General features: G+C 48.6%; 2 protein-coding genes across 2 annotated transcripts; one reads left to right on the top strand and one right to left on the bottom strand.

The window, feature by feature from the left end:
• Positions 1-1740: 1740 nt before the first annotated feature.
• Positions 1741-3121, bottom strand: rab33ba (RAB33B, member RAS oncogene family a). The gene is made up of 2 exons (XM_030101864.1): positions 2805-3121; positions 1741-2473 (listed from the first exon to the last, which is right to left on the bottom strand). The coding sequence occupies exons 1-2, from the start codon at positions 3030-3032 to the stop codon at positions 1976-1978; spliced, it is 726 nt and encodes a 241-aa protein (XP_029957724.1). The 5' UTR covers positions 3033-3121; the 3' UTR covers positions 1741-1975.
• A 1576-nt stretch (positions 3122-4697) lies between these two features.
• On the top strand, positions 4698-12454 carry hspa9 (heat shock protein 9). Its single transcript, XM_030101863.1, has 16 exons — positions 4698-4778; positions 6457-6515; positions 6589-6676; positions 8979-9160; positions 9242-9366; positions 9443-9516; positions 9601-9707; positions 9781-9943; positions 10034-10126; positions 10229-10438; positions 10633-10860; positions 10937-11159; positions 11237-11331; positions 11420-11512; positions 11599-11739; positions 11828-12454. Exons 1-16 carry the CDS (start codon positions 4698-4700, stop codon positions 11912-11914), a joined length of 2049 nt encoding a protein of 682 aa, XP_029957723.1. The 3' UTR covers positions 11915-12454.
• Positions 12455-16214: the final 3760 nt, after the last annotated feature.

Here is a 16214-nt window from a genome sequence, read left to right as displayed (position 1 = left end):
CAGCTTTTATGTGTTTGATTTGTGCAAAATGATTTAGATTTTTCTTTGTTCCCACAACATTTAAAAAAAAAAGAATCTAAAAGTTCTCGTTTTCCTTTCTTCTAAAATTGACATTATGTGATTTTACCTTCTGAATATGAGAATGTTCTGGATGTGAAGCGTTGCGACTCCTCAGGAGGTCTCTGGTGTGAAACCCCCCGGATCAGAGCAGGGGGCAGACAAAAAATCACCAAACACCTTCAGATGATCTGAAGAAAAAAAACTAAAAAATGCCTTCCAGCGTCTCCCTCTCTCGCTTTAATAAATAAAGTGTTTTATTCACAGTGGCTCCGCCGTTTTAGGAGGATTAGTGGACTCAACACGACGGAGACGAGACATGGCAGATCCGTTGAAGTTAGCGTAAATTTATAAAGCGTAATTTATAAAAACAAAATTTGTATTTTATCTGGCCCAAGCAATTTTAAATTATTCTGGCTGTGGAAAAATTAACTAAGTTTGACATTAGTGTTTCAGACAGTGCATTAGCATTAGCATAAATGTTAGCTGTCACAAAATATAGTTACAGCAGCAGTATTATTGACTAAGTTATATTAACATAACTGAACTCCGTCTCAGCTGCTCCTGAAGCGAGTTACGCTCAGAAAATGACTTCTGAAAAGAGTCTGTTACATGCAGAAGGCGTCCAGGGAGGTTAGCGCGCTATATAACAGCTAGCCTGCAATAACAGCTAGTGTGCTAAATTCCAGCCAGTGTGCTTTAACAGCTAGCGTGCTATATAAAAACCAGCATGCTATATGATGGCTAAGTTGCTATATAACAGCTAGCGTCTTGCTGAATCAGTGAATGATTGCTGATGACTCCCAGCTTCACATTCAGACACAGAACTATTAAATGTTGTTTCCTGAAACAGTGAAGATTGTTCTTGTTGGAGTCACAGACTGCAGTGATGGAGGTTTTCTGTGACACCTAGTGGTCACAGGTGGTATCACAGCTCTATCTCCATATTCAACTTCATGAGCTAACAGTAAGGCTGAATCCCATTTCACCCCTTAGCCCTTCCCCTTGGCCCTACCCTCGTTTTGCGCGTTCACATGTAGGGGTAGGAGTGTCCCAATTGTCATTATGACGGAGGGGTAGGGCCAAGAAAGAGGGCCAGTCACCCCTCCAAAAGGAGATTCTCGAGAGGCACACTCCAAACGGAGGGGTATCGGCCGATGGCGAGGGGCGCTTGTTCTTTCAGCCTAGATCATGCCTGGCGGGCGGGGTTAATTCACTTCCGCATTGACTGGAGTGATCGTTTCCACACCCGCGCATTCCAGGCGCATTCCAAACACAACAGATAGACGATTATTTTCAATAAACTGGTTTCTTCAACACGGCCCGCCTGGAATGCGCGGGTGGGAAACGAGCGCCCCCGCCAATGCGGAAGTGAACTAACCCCACGGTCCAGGCGAACAAAACAAGCGCCCCTCGCCACCATCGCCACTGGATGACAGATTTCTCAGAAAGCCTTCCAAGATCGGCAAGATGGCGGCGTCCGCAACGAAAGACGTTCATAAATGTCAGTATTTTGTCAATTAATAAAGTTTTAAAATGTAAGAAAAACATTCTTCTTCGGCAGATAATTGTCGCATCTGCCTACGTCATCGGCAGCGGCGACTACTGATGACGTACGCGATTGTCGGAGGGGTGTCCCAATTCGGAGGGGTTGACTTTCTCCCCTACCCCTTAGCACTCCGTTTCATAGGCGGAGGGCTAAGGGGAAGGGCCAAGGGGAAGGGCTAAGGGGTGAAATGGGATTCAGCCTAAGTGTGTGTGTGTTGTGGTGTTTGCCTGCCCCCTGCAGGTGTGTGTTGTTCAGGATCATCGGCGGTTGGTGGAAATGATTCTGCGTCAGTTCTAATCCTCCCATCGGATTAGAAGTAGTCTCATATAAAGTCGAGCACAAGCGTGAGTAACAGGCTCCGCCCCCTCCTCAGCAGCTGCTGCAGCCCCAGCCCCTGGCCCCGCCTCCTCCATCCTCCCGCCCCCTGCTCAGGTTGACGGCGCCCGCCGCCGCCGTCTCGGCCGGCTGGCTGAGCACCAGGGGCTTCTGGGACTTCAGCTTGTGGGCCACCGTCATGAAGATGGCCTCCACGTGGTCGCTGCTGCCGCGGCCGTCCTCCCCCCCGCCGCCGGGGCTCTTGGCCGACGTCTCAAACAGCGGCATGGAGTGCGAGTCGGCGAACTGCTGCGCCACGTCCGTGCCCACCTGCACCGAGTCCCGGAGGTCGCACTTGTTGCCCACCAGGATGCGCGGCACCTCGGAGCCGAGGGCGTGCTGCCGGCACTCCTCGATCCAGGCGGGGAGGCCGCGGAAGCTGGACGCGTTGGTCACGTCGTACACGAACACCACGGCGTGCACGTTCCGGTAGTAGTGCTGCACCATGGACTTCCTGAAGCGCTCCTGGCCCGCCGTGTCCCACAGCTGGATCTGAGGGGCAGAAAGGAGGGGGGGGAGGGGTCACATCTGGAGGAAAAACCAGGATCAGCTATTCGGGTGAAAATGATGCCCGTTTCCAGGGAAACAACAAAAACATGGAAAAAGAACAGGTAAAAAAATGTCTGATGACACTGTTTACATCCTGCTGGTTGGAAAATCTTCTTCTTGAGAGCAATAAGAACAAACAGTGTCCTTCTGTACTCATGATTTTAATTGATTATTAAACAACAAACACCTGATCTGCTGCCTGTCAAAGGAGTGTGTTTCCTGCAGGTGTGTGTGTGTCTCCTGCTGGTGTGTGTGTGTCCCCTGCTGGACCCACCTTGATGGTCTCTCCGTCGATGTCCACCAGCCTCTCCCTGAAGTCCACTCCGATCGTGGCCTCGGTCTTGTCGGGGAACTTTCCTGCGCAGAAGCGGAACGTCAGGCAGGTCTTTCCCACCCCGGAGTCGCCGATCACGATGATCTTGAAGATGCGGGTCCTCGGCGGGGGCAGGGTGGAGCTGGGGAGGGGGGCGGAGGGCTCGCCGGGGGGGCCGCTCTCCGACATCTCTGCCCCGGGGAGTCAGTGACAGCAGGGATCGATCTCAGGTGCTTTTATTCCCTCCTCTGTCCGCCATCAGGATCCTCCGCCAACACTTCCGGTCCAACAAGTCTCGTACAATCACGTACACAAAACCAACTCTGTTCTCGCGAGATGTGACATTCACGGTCCGCCGGAGAAACTACGTAAATTCAAGAACTCCTCGAAACAATCCCGTTTTTCAAAGTTTGTGCGTTTTCAATTTTCATTTCACATAAAGTGATAAAAACATTCGCTTGAACTGATTTTTTTCTGGTATATTTTACATGTAGTGCAGAAGGGGTCAAGCACACGTTCATAGATTATTAGGAGATAATCAGGGTGGTGTTTGGGTTGTTGTTTTGTTGTTATTGTTGTCATCAAACTGTTTCTTTAAAATTGCATCCATCCACTTTATTCAATGTATTAAAATCAGACCTATTCAAACTTTGAAAACCTAAATGAAACCTAATTTATTACAAAATATTAAATTGGTCCGATTCCATTTAGTTGTCATAAATTACTGTTTAGATTGTGTTTCATAGGGACTGAATTTCTTGAATTTTAAACGATGACTCTGAGTTTCAAGACACAAACTATGTTGAAGAAGACTATTTGTTCCTCTGTTATAGTGTTAGAATGAATACATGAATTGGTCTCCCATTAAAATTCTTCATGCAGAGAATTAAAGTTGGATGGTGGATGAACTTGTTTGATAGATGAGTATAGTTAGACATTTTAAACGGCCGTACTTTAGTTTTGAAGTGAGATGGATATTGCATCCCTATTTTTCACACCTACACATTTAAACAGACAGAATACATTTTTCTTTTCATAAAATTACATATGGGTAATGCAACCATGAAAATGTAAACATGGTCTGCTATATGAGGAAATCTGGGATAAGATTACATCAGTTTGTTTAAATTAAAATGGAGCATTCATTTACAGCTGACTGAACTTTTCCTTCATTTCTCTGGGTTCAATGTGAACATCCAGCACTGTGGCGCTAATGTGATCAGGTACATAAAGCCTACAACACTCCGGTAAGTTCACATAAACAGCTGCCAGAGTGCGTAATAACGCACAGGTAAGTTCATTCAGTAACATCACTGATGTAACGCACGTGAAACCTCGTTCGCCCCGTTACATCATGACCTTCACATGCCCACTGCGTGCGTCTGCCCGATCACCGCCAACATCTAAAATACGCAGAAAAGGAACACATTTTACATACATACAAAATAAACTATTTTGTTTCTGTGTTCTTGGACTATAAATAGCGTAATAATAATATTTGTTCCATAAATTGCAATATTTCTCATTTTAATCAGAGCGGAACTTTCAGGCAGTGACTGGACAGCTCATTTCAGGGGTCCTCGAGCTGCGCATGGAGCTACATGTGTTGGAGAATTCCAGAAGAAGCTCCGCAGTTCTCCGCTCTTCTCGGACTTTCAGCCGGTCAGCTGCTGCAGACTAAATCCCGTCACCCCCCCGGAGACTGTCCAGAGACCCCCGCCGCTCCGCTCCGCTCCAGGCCCCGCTCTCCTGCTCTCACCGCGGCTTTTCTCGTCACGAAGCTTCCCTTCGCTTGTTCGTGATTTTTCGTCTGTACTCGGGTTAGCTTGTTAGCTCGTTAGCTCACCGGTCAACATGTTGAGTGTCGCAAGAAACGTTTCAAGGACTCTCCAGACCAGGACCTGCGCCAGAAGCGTGTCCTCCCTGGTGAAGAAGGTAAGTTCAAACGAATCGTGCTTTGATTGTTTTTAATCATTGTTTCAACGCGCTGCGTGTCACGTTTTTTAACAGACGTGACAGCTAGCCGGCTAGCACATTAGCATGTTAGCATGAGGCCGAGTGATTTAAACTTCACATGTCCGGAGACTTCATGTCATGGAGAGAAACACTGGTGATGTTCATTTTCCGCTCATTCCTGTCGTTTGCTTCTTTATAAACAGTGTCTTGAGTTTGCTTCTTGCATAATGTCATGTGTTCGCTGGCTCAGCTAACGTGACGCAGGTTTCCCTCTCACGCGCGTGTCCTCTTCTCCCTGAGAAATTCCCTTTAAACATGGTGCTTTCTTCATATTTCCACTCGTTCCTGAGAGTTCCGTGAGGTTTGAGGACAGTGTGTAGAGATCGGCTCTGTGACCTTCATTGAGGTGTCCCCACCCCCAACATGCTGCTCACCTCACACACTGTTCCCAAGTTCAGATCACACACACACACACACACACACACACACACACACACACACACTCCGCTGTGGGTTCTCTTCTGCAAGAGACTTTATTTACGTTCACACGTGTCTGATGAGGCAGACCCTCATCCACTCCTTAAACCAGACATGTTTGTATCAGATTCCTCACATGTTCAGAGATCATTCTTACTGAGTGATCTGCGGTCTGTTCAAAGAATTCATGAAGAATATGAACACATTCTGCTCAAACCAGGTATTATCGTTTGTTTTAAATAAAGTAATGGAGAGAGCTTGCACGAGTATTTCTTGAATATGTCTTTGTAACAGTCATCTTCAGCTGATAATGTTTACATTTGACTGAGAGTTTCTCTCTTGATCTCGGCTTTAAATGAATGTGTGTGTGCGGTCAAACAGTTCAGTACAGTCCCATTTGATGTGCTGTATTGAAATAATAAAGAAATTAACTTCCTGAACAAAGTGTCATCCACCTAAAAGTAAAGCAAGTTTTCAAACTCATGCTCCAATCTTTCACTGAGATAATCCAGTAAACAATGAGCCACTGATGCTGCTACAGCCCAGTTTAAATCTCCTGTCAGGATATCTGGGCTGAGCAGTTTCTGAGGGAAGTGGTGAAGAGTGTGTGTTCTGATCAGTGTCATGAGGAGGCTGTGTGTTGAATTGATGCTCTGTAAAGCGTTGGTCCTCAGTCTTGGAGCTGCTGCTCTCTTGTTTTCCTGCTTGTTCGTCACACTGAGCCCCTCTCTGCAGTTCGGTGTGAAGATACAGGACTGGAGCTGAAGCCTTTGAGATGAACACATCTGCATCTCTGATCTGTTGCTGTGACTTTAGATTAAGATATCTTCACATAGCTGCAGATTGAACTGAACAATGTAGACATTTCTTTCCAATCAGTAGCTCTAAAATCAGACATGAAGCAATACCTTTGTCTTTTATAGTTTCATGATGGTGTTTTTGACTCATCTTTAAAATCAGTGCCAGTCTTGACTCCTTTCTGTGCTCCTCTTATCGACTCCTCTGTCTGACCAACTGTTACCTTATGAAACGACACGGTGAGTTTGGACAGACGCGGTTCGTCTGGCTGAAGCTGGACGGGTTGACTGGCTCGGTGACGGGAAGCACCCTGAAGTCGCTCCCTTGCTGCGTCACTGACGTGTGTGTCTGTGTGTGTGTGTGTGTGTGTGTGTGTTTCCAGGCCTGCTGGGGCGGCGTCCAGCCGGAAGCTCTGCGCGCTCTGTCCAGGAGGGACTATGCGTGAGTATTGAGGGTGAGGTGTGTTTCCTGTGAGGTGAGTCGCCGTGGTGACGAGGCCTGGCGTGTGTTTCAGCTCTGAAGCCATCAAAGGAGCCGTGATCGGCATCGACCTGGGAACCACCAACTCCTGCGTGGCCGTGATGGAGGGCAAGCAGGCCAAGGTGAGCGCCGCCATTATGACTCTGTTTTCCTGCTTTGACCCTGTGAGGGTGAAATGAGCTGGATGGGCTCCTGAGAGACGATGAGTTTGACTCCCTGCTGCTGTTGGTTTGCTCAGTAACACTTTCTGTACAGCCTGGTTTGACCCCGTGACCTCTCCTCACTTCTGTTTTGACCTGATGAAACAGCTGGACTCCTCTGAGTGAGACGTCCTTGCTGCTCCTCCATGTCTGTCCCAGCTTATCCTTACTGTGTTTTTAGCTGATCAGTATCACATGTTGGGAGGTTTGAAGCTCCAGCCTTGTTACTGACGACGCCTTTCTTCTCTGGAGACATTTGATCCCGAGCTCAATCAGTTCATCTTCAATGTTGAAATTCTGATCGAGTTTCCTCTGGTGTTCTGGTGATGGAGCTTCCTCTGGCGGTGTTCTGGTGATGGAGGTTCCTCTGGCGGTGTTCTGGTGATGGAGGTTCCTCTGGTGGTGTCTGGTTTTGGGGGTTCACCTGGTTCCTCGCTGGGACCACTGCTCTTTCAGTCAATTCATTCTGGAATCCTTAAAGGTTTTGTTGTGCCTATAATTTATTTCAGCTTTCAGACTGTTTTTTATTTGACCTTTTTTTGGAGGACAGGTTCTCCTGAACAGACCTAGCCAAGACGCCAGTATCTCCAGTTATCAGAACAACATGCGTGATATTTGTCTGAGTTGACAGATAAGACCTCACAGGATATAAATCCAGAACAAAGATATTTTTATTGTCACCTAATTAATGTTTTCATGTTAAACAGTGGAAGAGCCTATGATATCAGTGAAACTATTGATAAAGATGCTGCTGACTACACCTTTACCAAGTGACATGAGAACGACACCGAGAACGTAGAGTTTCAAAACTCTTCCAGTAGCAGGAGAACTCTTCAGACAGGAGGAAACCCAACATGTGCTGAATGGGTTTCTCCTCTTTGAGGTCAATCTGGTGATAAAATACTTTAAACTTCCACTTACAGGAGTCTGTTTGACCAACATGACCTTTGACCCTGGTATTTAGTCACTATATTATCACTTCCATTGTGCACAGTGAAGTACACTGAACTGGAGCATTTAGTTTGCAATTGAAATATCTTTATTTCGTTCAGGTGGAACGTATCATTTGAAATCGTGAGCTGTAGAATGTTAAAAACTTTATTTAAATTTCTAAGATTGACAAAGTGAACTAGATGGCCACGAGAGGCAGCAGATGAAATGGCGTCTTTTTGATATTCCAGAGGATTCTGCCATGGAGTTTGTCCAGAGTAGCGTTGGTGGACAGGAAATGTCCAAACGGTGAGGACAGAGGTTCTGCTGCTGCTGGTGAGAACCGGTCTGGGATCGGGTGAAGTGGTGACATGTGGAGGTTGAGGAGGTCGGATCAGAATATTCAGCTTGGCTTCATGTGGAGGCGGAGCGGTTGTAGCTTCGTGGTTCCTGCTGTGTGGAGGTGGAGAACATGGATCTGGTTCCAGATGTTCCAGGTGTCAGTGTTTTAAACGCTCACGGCGAGGGCTGGGCGGTATGGCAAAAATTTCATATCACGGTTTTTTTTTTTTAAAATTCATACCGGTTTCATGGTATTTTTTTTTCATGCAAGAGTGTTGTTACACACATTTTTATTCTAAGAAAATCATTACAGCAGTTGATTGGCTTTAAATAGCCCATTTTGGCTATTTAAGTCATAAGGACTGTATCATGTTTCTTTTTCATATCCAGATTGCGTGATTGCGATCGTTATCTCGACCCGCTGCTTGTTTTTTTTTCCCTCATAGTCGGTCCCTTTAGCGAACGCATCTTGAATGGACGTCTGACTGCTACTGCAGGCTGAGCTGTGGATGTGGAGGGTGTGGATCTTAGTTTATGACATTCCTGTGTTTTCGGCTAAGGTGGTGACGCTAATTGCTAGTGTTAGCACCGCCGGCTAACACTTCTGCTCGACAGCATTTGTAAAAGACAGTTGTTTGATCCACGTCAGACCTTTTAAAGCCGAAAAACTTCCAAACCACAGACGTGGCTCCTCTTTTTGGTATTAGTTCCTCTGGGTAAACAGGTGGGCTTCACTGTGAGCTCTCGCTGGCAGCCAACAACACGCTGTGTTGTTGGTGTGCAGCAGTGAAATGGGTCCCTACTGAAACACTTTACCACTGCGCATGTTCCGGACGTTGTTTGGGCTGTTCACTGGTATTACGGTATATAAAAAATTCATATCTTAAGAAAAATAAAAACCAAAAAAATCGCGGCTCAGAGCGGCTCTCACCCGGGGCTCCGTGTCGTCCAGGTCCTGGAGAACGCCGAGGGGGCCCGCACCACCCCCTCCGTGGTGGCCTTCACGGCGGAGGGCGAGCGCCTGGTGGGCATGCCGGCCAAGCGCCAGTCCGTCACCAACCCCCAGAACACGCTGTACGCCACCAAGAGGCTGATCGGCCGCCGCTTCGACGACGCCGAGGTCCAGAAAGACCTGTGAGTGTTCGAGACCGGGGTGGAGACGCTCTCCCCGTGACCTCTGACCCCTGACCAATCCGACCCGTCTGTCCCCCGCAGGAAGAACGTCCCCTACAAGATCGTGCGAGCATCCAACGGCGACGCCTGGGTGGAGGCCCACGGGAAGATGTACTCCCCCAGCCAGGCGGGGGCCTTCGTCCTGATGAAGATGAAGGAGACGGCAGGTGGGGGTCTTCGGCCTCGCGTCGGCCTTCTCACTTTGTGGAGGGAAGCGGTTCGATTTCCGGTGTTGTGTTGCAGAGAGCTACCTGGGAACCAGCGTGAAGAACGCCGTCATCACCGTACCCGCCTACTTCAACGACTCCCAGAGACAGGTGAGCCGGCGCCGCCGTCCGTCCCCCCACCGCCTCGCCGCCGAACGCTCTCCCAACGCCTGACGCCCGCTCTCTGCCCTCCAGGCCACCAAGGACGCCGGGCAGATCGCCGGACTCAACGTCCTGCGTGTGATCAACGAGCCGACGGCCGCCGCCCTGGCCTACGGTCTGGACAAGACCCAGGACAAGATGTGAGTGGACGGGGGACTCGGACGCCAGAGGGGGGGTCAGGACGGAGCTACAGGCTTCTCTTCCTGTGCGCAGCATCGCCGTGTACGACCTGGGGGGCGGGACCTTCGACATCTCCGTCCTGGAGATCCAGAAGGGCGTCTTCGAGGTCAAGTCCACCAACGGGGACACCTTCCTGGGAGGAGAGGACTTCGACCAGCACCTGCTGCAGTACATCGTCAAGGAGTTCAAGAGAGAGGTGTGTGTGTGTGAGAGGGTGGAGCTGTGTGTGAGTGTGTGTGTGTGTGTGTGTGTGTGTTTGACATGGTGTGTTTGTGTGTGTGTCCAGTCCGGTGTGGATCTGATGAAGGACAACATGGCGGTCCAGAGGGTTCGAGAAGCTGCAGAGAAAGCCAAGTGTGAGCTGTCGTCGTCCCTGCAGGTAGAGAGCTCAGTTCACCGTCCACACACACACACACACACACACTCACTCACTCACTCACTCACTCACTCACTGTGAACTTGCCGTTCCCCTCCCCCGCAGACCGACATCAACCTGCCGTACCTCACCATGGACGCCTCGGGGCCCAAGCACCTGAACATGAAGCTGACCCGCTCCCAGTTCGAGGGCATCGTGGCCGACCTGATCCGCCGCACCGTGGCGCCGTGCCAGAAGGCCATGCAGGACGCCGAGGTGTCCAAGGGGGACATCGGGGAGGTGCTGCTGGTGGGGGGCATGAGCCGCATGCCCAAGGTGAGCAGGGGCGCTGGGGAGGGAGGGGGGGGGGGGGGGCGTCCAGAGACCCCCCAGCAGGACTGAACCTGAGCTCGCCATCAGGAAGTGTTTATAGTCAGCGGCGCCCTCTGGTGGCAGTAGATGGGATAAAGTGGTGTTGGGTTCAGGTCCAGCAGGATTCAGAACCTTTTGGCTCCTCCCGCCGTGCGCAGGTCCAGCAGACGGTCCAGGACCTGTTCGGCCGCGCCCCCAGCAAGTCGGTGAACCCCGACGAGGCGGTGGCCATCGGCGCCGCCATCCAGGGCGGCGTGCTGGCCGGAGACGTGACGGACGTGCTGCTGCTGGACGTCACGCCGCTGTCGCTGGGCATCGAGACGCTGGGCGGCGTCTTCACCAAGCTCATCAACCGCAACACCACCATCCCCACCAAGAAGAGTCAGGTAGGAGCCCCGCCCCCGCCCCCTCCCCCGCCGGGACGGCGCCGGGCAGCGCTCAAGCCGGCCGTCCGCCCCGCAGGTGTTCTCCACGGCGGCCGACGGACAGACCCAGGTGGAGATCAAGGTGTGCCAGGGCGAGAGGGAGATGGCCGCTGACAACAAGGTGCTGGGCCAGTTCACGCTGGTGGGAATCCCGCCGGCGCCGCGCGGCGTCCCCCAGATCGAGGTCACCTTCGACATCGACGCCAACGGCATCGTCCACGTGTCCGCCAAGGACAAGGGCACGGGCCGCGAGCAGCAGAGTGAGTGGAGGCGGGCACGCCGGGGACGGTCTGGAAGGAGCCGGTCTGATCCTCTTCCTCTTCCTCCTCTTCCTCAGTCGTCATCCAGTCCTCCGGAGGCCTCAGCAAAGACGACATCGAGAACATGATCAAGAACGCCGAGCGGTACGCCGAGGAGGACCGCAGGAGGAAGGTGAGACACACCCTGCCCTGCCCCCCTCCTCCTCCTCCTCCTCTTCCTCCCCTCCCCCCTCACCGCTGTCCTCCTCTTCCTCCTGCAGGACCGGGTGGAGGCAGTCAACACGGCCGAGGGCATCGTCCACGACACCGAGTCCAAGATGGAGGAGTTCAAGGACCAGCTTCCTGCTGAAGAGGTTCCTGCTGAGACACGATGGGGACGGGGGACCGCCCTCCTGTCCTGCTGTCCTCACCCGCTCCTGTCTGTCCCCCTCCCCCGCAGTGCGACAAGCTGAAGGAGGAGATCGCCAAGGTCCGCAGCCTTCTGGCCAACAAGGACTCGGAGACGGGAGAGAACATCAAGCAGGCGGCGTCCAACCTGCAGCAGGCCTCGCTCAAGCTGTTCGAGATGGCCTACAAGAAGGTAGGAGGGGCGGCGGGGGCGGAGCCACGCTGGGAGGGGGGCCGTTACAGTGCTGACAGGAGCCCTAACTCCTCCTCCTCCTCCTCAGATGGCGTCGGAGCGCGATGGCGGCAGCAGCAGCAGCAGCAGTTCCTCGTCCAGCTCGGAGGGAGAGAAGAAGGAGGGACAGCAGTAGACTCTTTGAAATGGGTTGTCTTGTGGTTGCCACGACAACGGAGGACTGTTGGGCTGGGACGGGGAGGAGGGGGGGCACGTCGAGTCATTCTTACTCTAATGTATTATTCTACTGTGTTTTGGCAGTAATAGAAGAAATGGAGTCCGTTTCCACGGCGACGCTGTCTGTAATTTATCTGTTCCTCAGTCTGACCCCTGACCTTCCACCTCGGATTCTTCTTCTTCTTTCTGTGTTCTGAGCCTCTCCTCCTCCCGTGTACAGTTCTTCTTCAGTTAGCTTCATCTTCTTTCTTCACGTCCCGGAAGTCCGCCCCGAGGAGCAGTGCATGCTGGGAGAACGCCGAGCCCGGCCGGCTCCTCGTTCCACGCCGCTGCCAAAAACTGCTCCATTGGATGCGACTGTGGCCGCGCGTCTGCCCGATAGTGAGGCCGACGGGGGGGATGGGGGGGTTTTTCTTTTGGGGGTTTAAAACAAAGTGATTCTATGACTGTAGTGAAGAGTGAGGGCCACGCCCGTTTTTCTAATAAAACTCAAATGCAACTCGTGTGGTGATTGATGAGGATCCGAGCGGGACTGGAGGGAGGAGGAGGTCTGCTGTACAGACTCTCTGTTCCACTGAAAACAGGACAGACCTCAGTGATCTGCACTACAAGATGTTAAAACATGAGCAGAATGTCTCCGCCTCTGGTTCCGAGCTTCAGGATGTTTAGAGAAAGACGATGTTGCTCTGTTTTCTGAGCATTCCACTGGATTCAACAGTCTGGTGTTTCAGTTTGTCACTGTGGGTGCGGAGCAGGAGTATCAAACATACGGCTCGTGGACCAAAACAGGCCCGAAGAGGCTCCAGTCTGGAGACCAGACCAAGCAAGGTGAACATTTCTGACAAAACACTGATTTTAAGAAAGCAGTGTTAAGTTGCATGTTGAATTTCGTACTTGTTTATGAAGAAATGATTTTCCTTTAACGCACTAAAACAACCAAAATGATGAAATCAAAGCAAAAACCATGAATCTGCTGGATGTTCTGAGGTGAAAAGGATCCAGTAACATTTCCAGTGAACTGAGGTACAGCAGCGTAAGACAGACCTGCAGACTGAACACTGACTCCTGATGAAGACGTTTTTACCACGCTTCTCCTAAGAACTTGATCATTTGTGACTGTTTCTCTGGTGGGTGAGGCTGGATGTACGGCGCTCCCCTCGACTGAGCTGGTTGAGAAGAGCAGCTCTCGTGCTCACACTGCAGAAGAACGCCATGGCTCTTTTCAGATCTTCACACAGCAGTAATTATGGAGTGTGTGTGTGTGTTTCATAGCAAACAGGAACTGTCATTAACTGTACTGATCATCATTCACCCTCAGAGGTGAATCCAGACGGTCACACAGCGACACCTGCTGGTCTCTGCTGGTATAGAACAGTTCTGCATCCTTTATGACCAGAGGAGACATTTTTTAGACTTTCCACCAAGTGAAGCTGGTCTGGAGCAGAAAACAACATTTAACCTTAAAAATGAGGCGAATGCAGCTGCGTGAGGTTTATATCATGTTGATGCTAAAAAAAAACCCAAAAAACTATGAAGAATTTATGAAGTTTTAACTGAAGTTTTTATAATTCATTTTAAAGGGGCTGTATCATGCTTCTTTAGCTAGTCCAAACCCTAGCTTTGGCATTAACATGGTAATAGTTTATTTCTGGCGCTAAGGAAAAGTAATTTTGTGTTAAATAAAAGATTTTCTGGGGCTAATTCTGAAACCCGGAAGAGAAAACGCTCCGTTTCACTGAAAATCCCGCCTCTCCCCCTGTGGACTTTGACTGACAGCGGACTTCAACTAATTGGAGCTTCAAAACAAATACGCTAGCTAGCTTTAGCTCTTTAGCTCTAGCTTCTCTACACAAAAAGACACGCGAAAACGTCTTTTCCTGTTAGAAACTCACCAAGAGCAGACGCTTCAGACTCTTGCTCTTGCTTGATTGTTGCTTTCAGACGATGGTTAAAGTTTATCTCCGTAATGCAGTGGCGGGCCGTGCATTTCACACTAAGGCCTTCAGAACAGATCCGCCTGAACCAATCCACCTCTCAATAACTATTTTATGTCTATAAAAAAAATCTCGATATGCATAAGTCATGCACAAGTCTCCTACTACATCTGTCCACATACAATGAGCATCAACAACTTAATAAAACAGCAATATTATTTAGGAAAAGAGGAACATTTTACTCACCAAAATCCTGATTATTTGTAAACAAAATCCATCCTCCTTTCCTTCCTTCCTTCCTTCCTCAAAAAGAGTTAAATTGCTCTGTCATATAGATTATCCGTGCGTTTCAATTCCATAAAGCCAGGCTGAAAGAAAGTCCAGCTTGCCCTGTGGTATTTGTGGCATAAATGTTTTCTTCTGGTGTTTATATATATATATGTATATATATTTATATATATATATATATATATATATATATATATATATATATATATATATATATATATATATATATATATATATATATATATATATATATATATATATATATATATATATATATATGTATGTATGTATGTATGTATGTTGTGTGTGTGTATATATATATATATATATATATATATATATATATATATATATATATATATATATATATATATATATTAGGGGTGGGACTCGATTAAATAAATTAATCTCATTAATTAGGGCCTTTGTAATTAATTAATCTCAATTAATCGCATATCGATATTTGACCCAAGATCAGTGAGAACCTTTCTTTTTCTAATGGATTTTGGTATAGTGAATCAATATAGTGATACATAAGATTAAGCAACAAAACACTGTTCATTTTTTCAGCAAGGAAGGAGGAATTTAACCAAGACAAATAAACCAATACACATTGATTAGTGCAACTTTTGTTGGTCTGGGCGAGGGTCCTTGAAGTAGTCGGAGTGACGTCCTCTTCAACTCCAGCTGTATGCAAGGCTTGCGTGTTGGCCGCTGCTGCGACATGCTTAGCATTCAGATGATATAGCAGGCTCGATGTGCTGCGATGGGATGCAAATTCTTTGCTGCAAAATTTGCATACAGCTTTGGTTTTATCCACGCTGCCATCCGCTGGCTTTTTAAATCTAAATTTTCTGTGCACGAGACCAAGTAGTGCGCTGTTGTCGGGAGCTGTGTTGCCAACTCCCCAGTAAGGAAAGTCACTATTGGCTGTCCTAAAAGTCGCCAGAAGTCTCTGGATGAGGTCGTTACCTAATTTGCAATTTGCATGTAATTGTAATGGACGCTGTAGGAGAGAGGAATGACGTCATGGGAGAAGCAAAATGTGAGTTAAAAAAACACCCTAAATATGTTTAGAACTACAAATGAATTTTCTTCTGTTGATTCTTGGTTTGTCAGCAAGTGAGCAGTGGCGTATTTGCGCACACGCGATTCATTTGAAGTGTGGAGGAGTGGTGTGGGTCTCCTCTCTGCTCTGCCTGCAGCAGGGGGCGCTGCTGAGACTGACCGCCTGTGAGTGCTTTGGGACGGGGGAGGGGCTCACGCAGCACCGCAGCTCATTGAGGACAGCAGCTGCAGAACGAGACGTCCTGTCACGTCTCCAGAGCACCAGAAAAAGTCGCTAAATTTGTTGCTAGTCGCTTTTGACAAAAAAAGTCGCCAGGAGGCTTTGGAAAGTCGCCAGATTTAACGAGAAAGTCACCAAGTCGGGAGCTGTTTCGTTGTTGTGTCACAGCGAAATATGTCCGGTGACAAACGTTCCGCGACAATTTGCGATAAATTTTTTTATCGCGTTAAAATTTCTGTAATTAATTAATCGTAACTAACGCGTTAAAGTCACAGCCTTAATATATATATATATATATATATATATATATATATATATATATATATATATATATATATATATATGTATGTATGTATGTATGCATGTATGTATGTATGTGTATATACATATATATATGTATATGTATGTATATATATATATATATATATATATATATATATATATATATATATATATATATATATATAAATGAAAATTCATATTTTTTGGTCCAGATTTTTTAAGGCCTTCTCTGAAGGCCTAGAAGGCCCTGAGGGTTCCCTTCTGCCGTAATGGGAGTTAGAAAAAGCAGCAACGCTGATTGCCGAGGGCCTGCGGGAGGGGGGTCAGGGGAGCCATCTTCTCCGTGTGACGTCAACATGGGAAGCAGAGAGTTTTCACGGGTGCGGGAGGGGCTGCCTCTCTGAACAGCAGAAACACGAGGAAAGCTCAAACACACAGGCACGAAGGAAATAAAATGCTTTGGGGAT

This window comes from Salarias fasciatus, chromosome 2 (genome assembly GCF_902148845.1).
Source record: "Salarias fasciatus chromosome 2, fSalaFa1.1, whole genome shotgun sequence".
NCBI classification, from domain to species: Eukaryota; Metazoa; Chordata; class Actinopteri; order Blenniiformes; family Blenniidae; genus Salarias; species Salarias fasciatus.
The sequence above is the reverse complement of the archived record's forward strand: the minus strand, read 5'-3'. Positions and strand labels throughout refer to the sequence as shown.

Excerpts from the sequence above, each read along its gene's own strand:
- rab33ba (XM_030101864.1), bottom strand. The coding sequence starts at position 3,032 with ATGTCGGAGAGCGGCCCCCCCGGCGAGCCCTCCGCCCCCCTCCCCAGC. Across the intron at positions 2,474-2,804 it reads TCGACGGAGAGACCATCAAG|ATCCAGCTGTGGGACACGGC; the intron begins GTGGGTCCAGCA and ends TCTGCCCCTCAG.
- hspa9 (XM_030101863.1), top strand. The coding sequence starts at position 4,698 with ATGTTGAGTGTCGCAAGAAACGTTTCAAGGACTCTCCAGACCAGGACC. Across the intron at positions 9,944-10,033 it reads TCAAGGAGTTCAAGAGAGAG|TCCGGTGTGGATCTGATGAA; the intron begins GTGTGTGTGTGT and ends GTGTGTGTCCAG. Across the intron at positions 11,160-11,236 it reads CACGGGCCGCGAGCAGCAGA|TCGTCATCCAGTCCTCCGGA; the intron begins GTGAGTGGAGGC and ends CCTCTTCCTCAG.